This window comes from Salmo salar, chromosome 20, assembly GCF_965601325.2.
Source record: "Salmo salar chromosome 20, fSalSal1, whole genome shotgun sequence".
NCBI lineage: Eukaryota > Metazoa > Chordata > Actinopteri > Salmoniformes > Salmonidae > Salmo > Salmo salar.
The window spans coordinates 19,830,712-19,843,178 of NC_138310.1; the positions used below are offsets into that span (position 1 = coordinate 19,830,712).

At 41.8% G+C, this 12,467-nt stretch overlaps 2 protein-coding genes across 8 annotated transcripts in view; both read right to left on the reverse strand.

Annotated features, from left to right (window-relative positions):
• LOC106580217 (uncharacterized) overlaps positions 1–4,785 on the reverse strand; it is a 44,353-nt gene extending 39,568 nt beyond the window's left edge. For 4 of the 7 annotated variants that reach the window (XM_045703055.2, XM_045703051.2, XM_082966269.1 and 1 more), the window contains exon 1: positions 3,799–4,085. The gene's annotated coding sequence lies outside the window, so the exon portion shown is untranslated. Of the gene's footprint in view, positions 1–3,798; positions 4,086–4,681 lie in introns of those variants that run through there. The other 3 variants (XM_045703056.2, XM_045703052.2, XM_082966270.1) reach the window with 1 other exon arrangement.
• A 6,299-nt stretch (positions 4,786–11,084) lies between these two features.
• The window catches only part of rnf10 (ring finger protein 10), a 28,674-nt gene continuing 27,291 nt past the window's right edge, over positions 11,085–12,467 (reverse strand). Inside the window, exons 16-17 of the mRNA XM_014160367.3 lie at positions 12,251–12,415; positions 11,085–12,150 (exon numbers count right to left, since the gene is read on the reverse strand). Of these exons, the coding sequence (XP_014015842.3) occupies positions 12,077–12,150; positions 12,251–12,415 (239 nt within the window). The 3' untranslated portion in view covers positions 11,085–12,076. The remainder of the gene's footprint in view (positions 12,151–12,250; positions 12,416–12,467) is intronic.

A 12,467-nucleotide genomic window follows, 5' to 3' on the forward strand; every position in this document is an offset into this window, starting at 1 on the left:
TTTGTTACGTTACAGCCTTATTCTAAAATGACAAAGCAAAAACATATTTTTTTAGCAAATTTATACCAAATAAAAAAACTGAAATATCACGTTTACATAAGTATTCAGAACCTTTGCTCAGTAATTTATTGAAGCACCTTTGGCAGCGATTACAGCCTCGAGTCTTCTTGAGTATGACGCTACAAGCTTGGCACACCTGTATATGGGGAGGTTCTCCCATTCTTCTCTGCAGATCTTCTCAAGCTCTGTCAGGTTGGATGGGGAGCGTCGCTGCACAGCTATTTTCAGGTCTCTCCACAGCTATTTTCAGGTCTCTCCAGAGATGTTCGATCGGGTTCAAGTCCGGGCTATGGCTGGGCCACTCAAGGACATTCAGAGACTTGTCCCGAAGCCACTGCTGAGTTGTCTTGGCTGTGTGCTTAGGGTCGTTGTCTTGTTGGAAGGTGAACCTTTGCCCCAGTCTGAGGTCCTGAGCGCTCTACAGCAGGTTTTCATCAAGGATCTCTCTGTACTTTGCACCGTTCATCTTTCCCTGGATCCTGACTTGTCTCCCATTCCCTGCTGCTGAAAAATATCCCCACAGCATGATGCTGCCACCACCATGCTTCACCGTAGGGATTGTGCCCAGTTTCCTCCAGATGTGACGCTTGGCATTCAGGCCAAAGAGTCAAGAGTCCTTTTGGCAAACTCCAAGCGGACTGTCTTGTGCCTTTTACTGAGGAGTGGCTTCCATCTGGCCACTCTACCATAAAGGCCTGATTGGTGGAGTACTGCAAAGATGGTTGTCCTTCTGGAAGGTTCTCCCATCTCCACAGAGGAACTCTAGAGCTCTGTCAGTGTTACCATTGGGTTCTTGGCCACCTCCCTGACCAAGGCCCTTCTGCCCCGATTGCTCTGTTTGGCCGGGCGGCCAGCTCTAGGAAGAGTGTTGGTGCTTCCAAACTTCTTCCATTTAAGAATGAGGGAGGCCACTGTGTATTTTTGTTCAGTATAGCTTTGAAGTTGCAATTTCTTTAAGCCCAATGGCAAAATGTGTAGAATCACAGGAAATTAGCATAAAAACTGCAATTTCTCTCTCAGTCCAGACCTGCCAACCGTGAAGAATTTCTATGAGTATCACTTCATCACTGAAGTGGCACCTCCTGGCCCCAGACCTCACGACGATGCATTTTGCATTATTTTAAACCTGTAACTGCCACTTCCTGAAACCTATAGTCTTAAATTGAATCTTGACTTGAATCTGAATCTGACAATTAATCTGGATGGTTGTACAGTCGTCTCAAATAAAACTGTGAAGGACCTTTTTCCTAGCCACCGTGCTTCATTCACATGCATTGCTTGCTGTTTGGGGTTTTAGGCTGGGTTTCTGTACAGCACTTTGAGATATCAGCTGATGTACGAAGGGCTATATAAATACATTTGATTTGATTTGAATGACATCAAACAATGTTGCCCAACACAATAGTCTAGTGTTTGGTCCTTAATGAAATTGAGGTGGTCTCAATTACACTTTCAATTTTTTCCTAGGTTACATTTAAAATGTAATGATTATTGTAATTAATAGGAGTCTATGTGGATAGTCTAGTGAAAATGTAAACTGGATGCTTCATTTTGTTTGGGGCTAAAATAATCATTAAATTACTAGATGCAATGTAGTAGTTTAGCCTACTGTATTTAGAACATGAAACAACTGAACACGGCCTATAAGCTTGTTTCAGATCTCCATCCCTGACCTCATCCATCAAGTTAGGTCTGACTACTAGGCTACAATTCATTCAATATGCCTCGTCATTGGTGAGCTGACTAGGCTATTATCACATCATTAGCAGTCTACTGTTGACACACACCGATATCAAGAGGACAGATCAAGAACTGATTAATTAAACATAGGCCTACTAATCTTTAACAGTCCAACATACATTTCTTTGAAGGACGGTATTAGAAGAACAGCTCTCTCTGCCATGTCTGTTTCAATCCACGCAACGCCGCACGTTTCCTTGCTCGTCAATGTCTCGCACCTACTACTGTTGCAGAGATCAAAGCATGTGCGGGCAAGAAAGTGTTCTTGCTTAGTTGACTAAACGCTTTAGCTAACTACCTTTGTCATAATGACGATTTAGCTAAGGAGCTAACTACGAAATAATATATGTGCTTGACTAACACATACAATTTTGGAAAATGTATTTGGCAAACCGTTCTCCATTTTCCCTACCCTTTTCGCTCACACATCAGTGGTATCAACAGACAAAGTGGAGAGCTACCATCCAGATCGGTGTAGTAAAATAGTACTAAAGAAAACTCTGGGTGCTACGACTATGGAAGCCCAACTAGAAGACTTTTTGCTTATTTTAGGGTCGTTTTTCATACCAGCTACTTTGACCTCAAATTGTGGGCTTGATACGCAAAATGCGTGCAGGTTGCCACATCTGTCAGTCCCGTGACAAAATGTGTAGACTTGCAGGAAACTAACTTTAAAACGGTGAAATATTCTCTCTGCCCCATTGCAAAATGTGTAGAGTTGCAGTAAAGTATCTTCAGAACAAAATATTTCTGCAACCCCCCCCCCTCCTAACTTTGCCACCGCCGCTGAAATAAATCCTTGAAGAAACACTGAATATAGACAACACCTTTAGACTTATGTCTGCTCTCAGGAGGAAATTAGGTTATATTTGGCAGTGTGGTCCAGATACACATAGGCTAGCTAAAGTTACTGTACTCACACTGAGTAACACTACAGGAGTTCATGTCGTAAAAAAAGTTATGGAATGTGTCAAATAAAACCACATTTCCTGTGTTGTGCCTTGGCTTTGTGTGGGTGTGTTAGTAACTTTTATGTCAATGACAGTCTGGTTTAGCCCGTTTTGCAGAGGAAAAATATTTCCAAAACTGTCTTATGGGAACAAAGACATACTTGAACCTCTGAATACATTAGTCGCTGTTTAAGACTTTGGGGGATGAAAAAAAAAATTTGTAGCCTATTTAGTCATGAATGTCCTGTCAGATGATGGTTAATTCGAGCACTTATCGCCCAGGAAAGAGAGAAAAACATCCTCCATCATAATACTTATTTCAACAGCCAATCTAGCTCTGACGCACCTCCGCATGAGTACAAAGAAAATTTAACCAGGCGTACCAACTTTTTGACACACTCGGTACATAACTTCGATTTCTAACTCAATTCTTTGAAATACAGTAACGAGTCATTTGGCTGCAATGTGGTCTCAGGCCAGGGCAATTCGTATTACTATTCTGACATTAGATTACTAGCTAATGTTAGCTAATTCTTAGAATAACGAACGTTAGTTGACTGTCTAACGTTAGTCTCAGGGACCCAAGTTACACTCTACAGACTGAAGTCAAGACGCTAAGTAAGAAAAACAGACAACCAGCTAACATACACATTGCAATATTGTAGAATGTGAAACCATAAGCGGATCAGAGATCGATAAAAAGAAATACCAACTAGCTAATTTACAGTAACTAGCTGACAATTAGCTAAATGTAGCTAGCTAACGTTAGCTGCTGGATTACTTAAACTGCGGTAACGTTAGTATACACACCAAGCCATATCCTTACGTTTTTATCTGCAACTGTGAGTTTAACGTTAAACAAGCACCAGATAACGTTACTCAGCTGGCTGTCTCAGTTTAACTGTTATAGCAAGCTAGCTAACATGAGCTACCGTAAATACAAAAGCGGTCTGGCTTGAATGTTTATCCTGTCTAAGCCTTTAACGTTAGTCGTTAACGTTCGCAAATACAGGAAGCTACAAACTTACTTAATTGAAAATCCACCCACCTGTCGTGTTTCTGCTTATTTCCCTCCAGGGACCTAGCGAGCTAGATAATTATTTTCTTCAACCAAAACCCAGTCAATCGCACTGCGGTGTGGGATATGGTCGGTCAGTCAGAGGCAAACCTGTTGCTAACACGTCACTAGCCAGGTTGTTCGGACTACTTCGGAAACATGAGCTTTCAAACGGTAAACTTGCAAGTTAGCTAGCTAACTTTACTAGCTAAACAAGTTGATTTCATAGTTATCTAGTAGTTGACTTACTTCCTTCCCTCTGCTCTCAGACCCTTGCCATCTGGCTCACTTAACATGATAGCTAGTAGACATGATACTGTAGCGTAATGTTAGAACATTTAATTGTTTTATTATTAACAAATATCAACAAACAAGAGGAATAGGCACGTGCAAACAAGCATACATACAAACTATTTACGTTGCCAGGAATCCTAAACAAACAAATCATATTCATTAATAATTACAACAAGTTTTAATTGCTTTTTTTGTTTTTCATTTTAGTTAAAGTAGTGCCATATTGTTTAAATTCATTTCTAATGTGAAAGTTAGGTTTTGAATTAGACCATTTGCATTTGTGAATATGAAATGTACCTAATATTATTAGCAGTTGAATTAAATATACCACATCTTTATCAATGTCACATTGTCTGAACTAAATCATTATATCAAAACAATTAAATAGTACAACCGGTCCTATTTTTTGTAACAAAATTCTGTTTGTCAATCCCCAAAAATTATACTATAAAAACAAACGCAAAATGGTCTCCGCCATTCCACAGAAATTACATTTATAGTCAATATTCAGCTTGAATCTTACCAAAACATGTTCCACAGGATACATTCTATGTAACATTTTAAATTAAACTTCCTTTACCTTGTTACTGATATAATATTTTTTTGCAATTTTCCATGCTTTCCTCCATTGTATATCGCCATAGACATTGGACCAAAAGACGGGAATTGTTGTAATTTTAGCGCTAGTATTTTGCCAGCAGCACAGATGACGTCACGTTCGTACGGCAGCGAGGAAACCTAAATAAAAGCCGATTTCAAAACTCCATCAAAAGATATTGAATTTTAATCAATGGCCACTTTAATTGTGCCAACAAGAAAAGGCAGTAAGTATTTAATGAAATAAAAATGTGTGTGTATATATATATATATATATATATATGTATGTATGTGTATATATACAACACATCCTAGATCTGAATGAAATAAATAATCTTATTAAATACTTTTTTCTTTACATAGTTGAATGTGCTGACAACAAAATCACACAAAAAGAATCAATGGAAATCCAATTTATCAACCCATGGAGGTCTGGATTTGGAGTCACACTCAAAATTAAAGTGGAAAACCACACTACAGGCTGATCCAACTTTGATGTAATGTCCTTAAAACAAGTCAAAATGAGGCTCAGTAGTGTGTGTGGCCTCCACGTGCCTGTATGACCTCCCTACAACGCCTGGGCATGCTCCTGATGAGGTGGCGGATGGTCTCCTGAGGGATCTCCTCCCAGACCTGGACTAAAGCATCCGCCAACTCCTGGACAGTCTGTGGTGCAACGTGGCGTTGGTGGAGGGAGCGAGACATGATGTGCTCAATTGGATTCAGGTCTGGGGAACGGGCAGGCCAGTCCATAGCATCAATGCCTTCCTCTTGCAGGAACTGCTGACACACTCCAGCCACATGAGGTCTAGCATTGTCTTGCATTAGGAGGAACCCAGGGCCAACCGCACCAGCATATGGTCTCACAAGGGGTCTGAGGATCTCATCTTGGTACCTAATGGCAGTCAGGCTACCTCTGGCGAGCACATGGAGGGCTGTGCGGCCCCCCAAAGAAATGCCACCCCACACCATGACTGACCCACTGCCAAACCGGTCATGCTGGAGGATGTTGCAGGCAGCAGAACGTTCTCCACGGCGTCTCCAGACTCTGTCACGTCTGTCACATGCTCAGTGTGAACTTGCTTTCATCTTTGAAGAGCACAGGGCGCCAGTGGCGAATTTGTCTATCTTGGTGTTTTCTGGCAAATGCCAAACGTCCTGCACGGTGTTAGGCTGTAAGCACAACCCCCACCTGTGGACGTCGGGCCCTCATACCACCCTCATGGAGTCTGTTTCTGACCGTTTGAGCAGACACATGCACATTTGTGGGCCTGCTGGAGGTGATTTTGCAGGGCTCTGGCAGTGCTCCTCCTGCTCCTCCTTGCACAAAGGCGGCGGTAGCGGTCCTGCTGCTGGGTTGTTGCCCTCCTACGGCCTCCTCCACGTCTCCTGATGTACTTGCCTGTCTCCTGGTAGCGCCTCCATGCTCTGGACACTATGCTGACAGACAGCAAACCTTCTTGCCATAGCTCGCATTGATGTGCCATCCTGGATGAGCTGCACTACCTGAGCCACTTGTGTGGGTTGTAGACTCCGTCTCATGCTACCACTAAAGTGAAAGCACCGCCAGCATTCAAAAGTGACCAAAACATCAGCCAGGAAGCATAGGAACTGAGAAGTGGTCTGTGGTCCCCACCTGCAGAACCACTCCTTTATTGGGGGTGTCTTGCTAATTGCCTATAATTTCCACCTGTTGTCTATTCCATTTGCACAACAGCATGTGAAATTTGTCAATCAGTGTTGCTTCCTAAGTGGACAGTTTGATTTCACAGAAGTGTGATTGACTTGGAGTTACATTGTGTTGTTTAAGTGTTCCTTTAATTTTTTTGTATATATATATACACACACACACGTATATGTGTGTGTGTGTGTGTGTGTGTGTGTATACATACATACATACATACATACATACATACATTTGTGGTCGGAAGTTTACATACATCTTAGCCAAATACATTTAAACTCAGTTTTTCACAATTCCTGACATTTAATCGTAGTAAAAATTCCCTGTTTTAGGTCTGTTAGGATCACCACTTTATTTTAAGAATGTGAAATGTCAGAATAATAGTAGAGAGAATGATTTATTTCAGCTTTTATTTCTTTCATCACATTTCTCTGCTGTCTTCAACCAGGATTTCAGCGATCACTACCTCATTGCCTGCATCCGTAATGGGTCCGCGGTCAAACGACCACCCCTCATCACTGTCAAACGCTGCCTAAAACACTTCAGCGAGCAGGCCTTTCTAATCGACCTGGTCCGGGTATCCTGGAAGGATATTGACCTCATTCCGTCAGTAGAGGATGCCTGGTTATTCTTTAAAATTGCTTTCCTCACCATCTTAAATAAGCATGCCCCATTCAAAAACATTAGAACCAGGAATAGGTGTAGCCCTTGGTTCACTCCAGGCCTGACTGCCCTTGACCAGCACAAAAACATCCTGTGGCGTACTGCATTAGCATCGAATAGCCCCCGTGATATGCAACTTTTCAGGGAAGTTAGGAACAAATATACACAGGCAGTTAGAAAAGCAAAGGCTAGCTTTTTCAAACAGAAATTTGTATCCTGTAGTACTAACTCAAAAAAAGTTCTGGGACACTATAAAGTCCATTGAGAATAAGAGCACCTCCTCCGCCAATGCCCCCACCATTTCTCCTTCACCCAAATCCATATAGGTGATGTTCTGAAAGAGCTGCAAAATCTGGACCCATACAAATCAGCCGGACTAGACAATCTGGACCCTCTCTTCCTAAAACTATCCGCTGAAATTGTTGCAACCCCTATTACTAGCTTGATCAACCTCTCTTTCGTATCGTCTGAGATCCCCAAAGATTGGAAAGCTGCCGCGGTTATCCCCCTCTTCAAAGTAGGTGACACTCTAGACCCAAACTGCTACATACCTATATCTATCCTACCCTGTCTTTCTAAGGTCTTCGAAAGCCAAGTTAACAAACAGATTACCGACCATTTCAAATCCCACCGTACCTTCTCCGCTATGCAATCTGGTTTCAGAGCTGGTCATGGGTGCACATCAACCACGCTCAAGGTCCTAAACGACATCATAACCGCCATCGATAAGAGACATTACTGTGCAGCCATATTCATCGACCTGGCCAAGGCTTTCGACTCTGTCAATCACCACATTCTTATTGGCAGACTCGACAGCCTTTGTTTCTCAAATGATTGCCTCGCCTGCTTTACCAACTACTTCTCTGATAGAGTTCAGTGTGTCAAATCGGAGGGCCTGTTGTCCGGACCTCTGGCAGTCTCTATGGGTGTGCCACAGGGTTCAATTCTCGGGCCGACTCTTCTTTGTATACATCAATGATGTTGCTCTTGCTGCTAGTGATTCTCTGATCCACCTCTACGCATACGACACCATTCTGTATACTTCTGGATACTGTGTTAACTAACCTCCAGATGAGCTTCAATGCCATACAACTCTCTTTCCGTGGCCTCCAACTGCTCTTAAACGCAAGTAAAACTAAATGCATGCTATTCAATTGGTTACTGCCCGCACCTGCTCGCCCATCCAGCATCACTACTCTGGACAGCTCTGACTTAGAATAAGTGGACAACTACAAATACCTGGGTGTCTGGTTAGACTGTAAACTCTCCTTCCAGACTCGCATTAAGCAGCTCCAATCCAAAATTAAATCTAGAATCGGCTTCCTATATCGCAACAAAGCATCCTTCACTCATGCTGCCCAACATACCCTCGTAAAACTGACCATCCTACCGATCCTCGACTTCGGTGATGTCATCTATAAAATAGCCTCCAACACTCTACTCAACAAACTGGATACAGTGCCATCCGTTTTGTCACCAAAGCCCCATACACTACCCACCATTGCGACCTGTACGCTCTCGTTGGCTGGCCCTCGCTTCATACTCGTCGCCAAACCCACTGGCTACAGGTTATCTACAAGTCTCTGCTAGGTAAAGCTCCGCCTTATCTCAGCTCACTGATCACCATAGTAGCACCCACTCGTAGCACGCGCTCCAGCAGGTATATCTCACTGGTCACCCCCAAAGCCAATTCCTCCTTTGGTCGTCTTTCCTTCCAGTTCTCTGCTGCCAATGACTGGAACGAACTGCAAAAATCTCTGAAGCTGGAGACTCATATCTCCCTCACTAGCTTTAAGCACCAGCTGTCAGAGCAGCTCACAGATCACTGCACCTGTACATAGCCCATCTGTAAACAGCCCATCTATCTACCTACCTCATCCCCATACTGTATTTATTTATTTTGCTACTTTGCACCCCAGTATCTCCACTTGCACATTCATCTTCTGCACATCTACCATTCCAGTGTTTAATTGCTATGTTGTAATTACTTTGCCACCATGGCCTATTTATTGCCTTACCTCATTTGCACTCACTGTATATAGACTTTTTGTTTTTTGTTCTACAGTATTTTTGACTGTTTTGTTTATTCCATGTGTAACTCTGTGTTGTATGTTTCGAATTGCTATGCTTTCGCTTGGCCAGGTCACAGTTGCAAATGAGAACTTGTTCTCAACTAGTCTACCTGGTTAAATAAAGGTGAAAAACAAAAAGAAACAAATTGTGTTTAGTGAGTCTGCCAGATCAGAGGGATGACCAGGGATGTTCTCTTGATAAGTGCATGAATTTGACCATTTTCCTGTCCTGCTTGCCATTCAAATGTAACAAGTAGTTTTGTGTGTCAGGGAAAATGTACAGATTAAAAAGTACATTATTTTCTTTAGGGATGTAGTGAAGTAAAAGTAGTCAAAAATATAAATAGTAAAGTACAGATACCCCAAAAACTACTTAAGTAGTACTTTAAAGTATTTGTACTGAAGTACTTTACAGTCCCCCTCCAAGACTAACCTTAGGATAGTAGAGACCCTACTGAGTATTTCCCATTCCGCTGAGACCGGTAGAAAACGTTCTCTCTACAAGCCAGTATGTATCCCATGTACAGTCTATTAGTGTTTTGCATTGGGGGCTATGGATGGGGCAGAGCGAACAGCCAGCAGCAGGCAGTGCGACAGTCCCCCTATAAAACGGACCATATTTGGTTAAGAGACACGACTGAGTATTTCCCTACCCCAGTTTATATGATACAGGTAGTAAAGTTCTCTTTACAACCCAATAAGTATCCCATATACAGTGTAGTGTATTACATTGCAGTGGGTGGAGTAAGGAGTTACCAGGACTGTATATTATTATAAACCCGTTGCCCAGCACAATAGACCAATTTAAGTTTTGCATACCCCCGAGTAATTCCAATAATATCTATTTGCATTTGATAAAAATTGTATTTCTTTAAATATAGCATACACAATACCTTTTAACATACCAATATGTGTAAACTTTCAAAATAAAATTATCCATGTATTTTTTCAAAGGTTGCAATGCTGTGAAAATCAGTTGTACCGCACTAGTGCAAAAAAGTATCGATATTCCGAGTTTAGTGTTTCTTTTTAGGATATAATTTTTTTTATCCGCGATCATACTGCCAGCATAACTGCCTAATGTAGGATTACGGTAATGTAGCTGGTTGCACGTGGCTGGCTGTTAGCTACAAATTGGTAGGTATGGTGTGCCACCCTTTGTACAGTTTTCATTACTACACTGACACGGTTGGTGATAGGTTACAATCGGCTGCTGCGTGTGTCCTGGGCTGCGTTCAATACGAAAAAAAAAAACGTTTCGCTCAATTAAATGGAAACGGTGATATTCTTAACGACCAGTTGAAAAACGGGGAAGGATTAAGTTATGGGTTCAAAATGCAACGCTGCCAACCCCTTCCCTTTAAATACGCCTCTCATTGCATCAGGTCATACCCACCAAAAGGAGGAAACGTACCTCAGTATATTCAAGAACGTTTTGGAAAAACGTGTCGTTTAATAGAAACCTTTACGCAACGTAGCAAACGTTCAATTGAACAAACCCCTGGGATAAATTACAATATCCTTCGCGTGTAGCGGTCGTATTCCCCCCCCCCCCCCCCCAAAAAAAGTCTTACATTTATTTCGAAAATGTTTTTGATAGGTAGGTTATGATTTATTAAAACATTTTCAGATACATTTTTCATAAATCTAGGCAGGTAGCCTAGTGGTTAGAGCCTTGGACTAGTAACCGGAAGGTGGCAAAATCAAAACCCTGAGCTGAAAAGGTATAAATCTGTCGTTCTGCCCCTGAACAAGGCAGTTAACCCACTGTTCCTAGGCAGTCATTGAAAATAAGAATTTGTTCTTAACTGACTTGCCTAGTTAAATAAAGGTAAAAAAATCATCCAGGTACACTGAACTACCTTTCTCCTTCTGACAGCCAGCCATGTGTCAACTAAAGTAAAATAACAATTGTGCATCAATACCCTCTCATTTTGCTGCAATACAAAAAATAACCAGACAATTAGTTTCATTGTGCATAATCCTTTATTCCAATGTCAGGCCAGTTGACATTAATGTTCATGTTCACTACAAACTTAAAAAAATAATCAAAGAATATAAAGAACCCTCAAACAAAACATCTTCTATATAGTATCTTTACATCCCAAGCAATCAAGTCAGCAGATCTCTAGCTTCACACATAAAACATATTTGCAACACTGAATTGAAACCAGGGGGTAAAGTGCCAATATTACAAATTAGACTAGGAAGGACAAACAAATGACTTTGGTAGAAGGGGGAAAATTAATAGATCAAAGAAGAAACTGCATATCCATGGTCTAATAATTCAAACACAAGGTCCACAGTGTATTTCAGTTGTCTGCCATTAACACACAAAACATTTCCAATCCTTTCTTTAATACTAGCGACACTGTATTCCTTGTATTTTCTCCAGACCGGTATGAGAATCAGACTCATGCATAGAGGCTGTGCTATGTTCTGGCCAAATCAGAGTAAAACACAAGCAGAACATACAACTTGCATTGGATGAGGTTTTTGTTAAGCAGACATTTTTTTTGAAGATCAAATTCAGGGCTGACAGTGTTTGGGACTCGGGATTGAAAATCTGGGATGGTTCAGAGGGTGTGACATGCCTGCAGCTGGCTGACTGCTACCCCAAATAAAATGCACCCCTCAAAACGATCCATTCCACTCAACGTAGATCCTAATATGGTCTCGGTAACAAATGTCACTCATTCTACCCTCCATCCTTAGAGCATATTTTTTTTTAAAGATTTTCAATGTGGCAGAAAGTTGGAACAAATCTTTGCGCACCAGAAGTATTGCAGAACGCATAATAAACCAATTGCACAATGTAAGAAATTGTGAGTGGGACTGTGGTGGAGGCATTACTTACCTTGGCTACATACAACATCAAAAATTCTCCATTGTCATTCTAAAATAGAGCTGCATGGGAAAATGAGTGATAGGAGATGGTAAGTTTCAACTTCAGTGTCATCTACTTTGTGTGAATCATAGAGGTGCTGAACAGAAGCTTCTGTTTCTTCTTCTTCTTCTTTCCCCCCTTTTCATCTGAGAGAGAGATAATAGGATAAGTATGCAGTCTTCTAACTCCACGAATAATAATCACTTACACAAGCTAAGACACAGACAAACACAGTGAAAGACTGACCAGGGATGACCACTGGCTGTGGTGGAGCAGTTGGACCATGGTCCAGCTGCAGGAGTGCCTCCTCAAAGGCCTGGCTGAAAGAGTTCTGGAAACTGGGCACTGGGACCCGGTCAGACACATCACTCTCTCCATCGCTGTCTGCCGCTGGAGGAGCCAGAAGCATTTCTGAGGGAACAGCACAAAAAAAACAGGAGTCAAACATGGTCCAACACTGTCC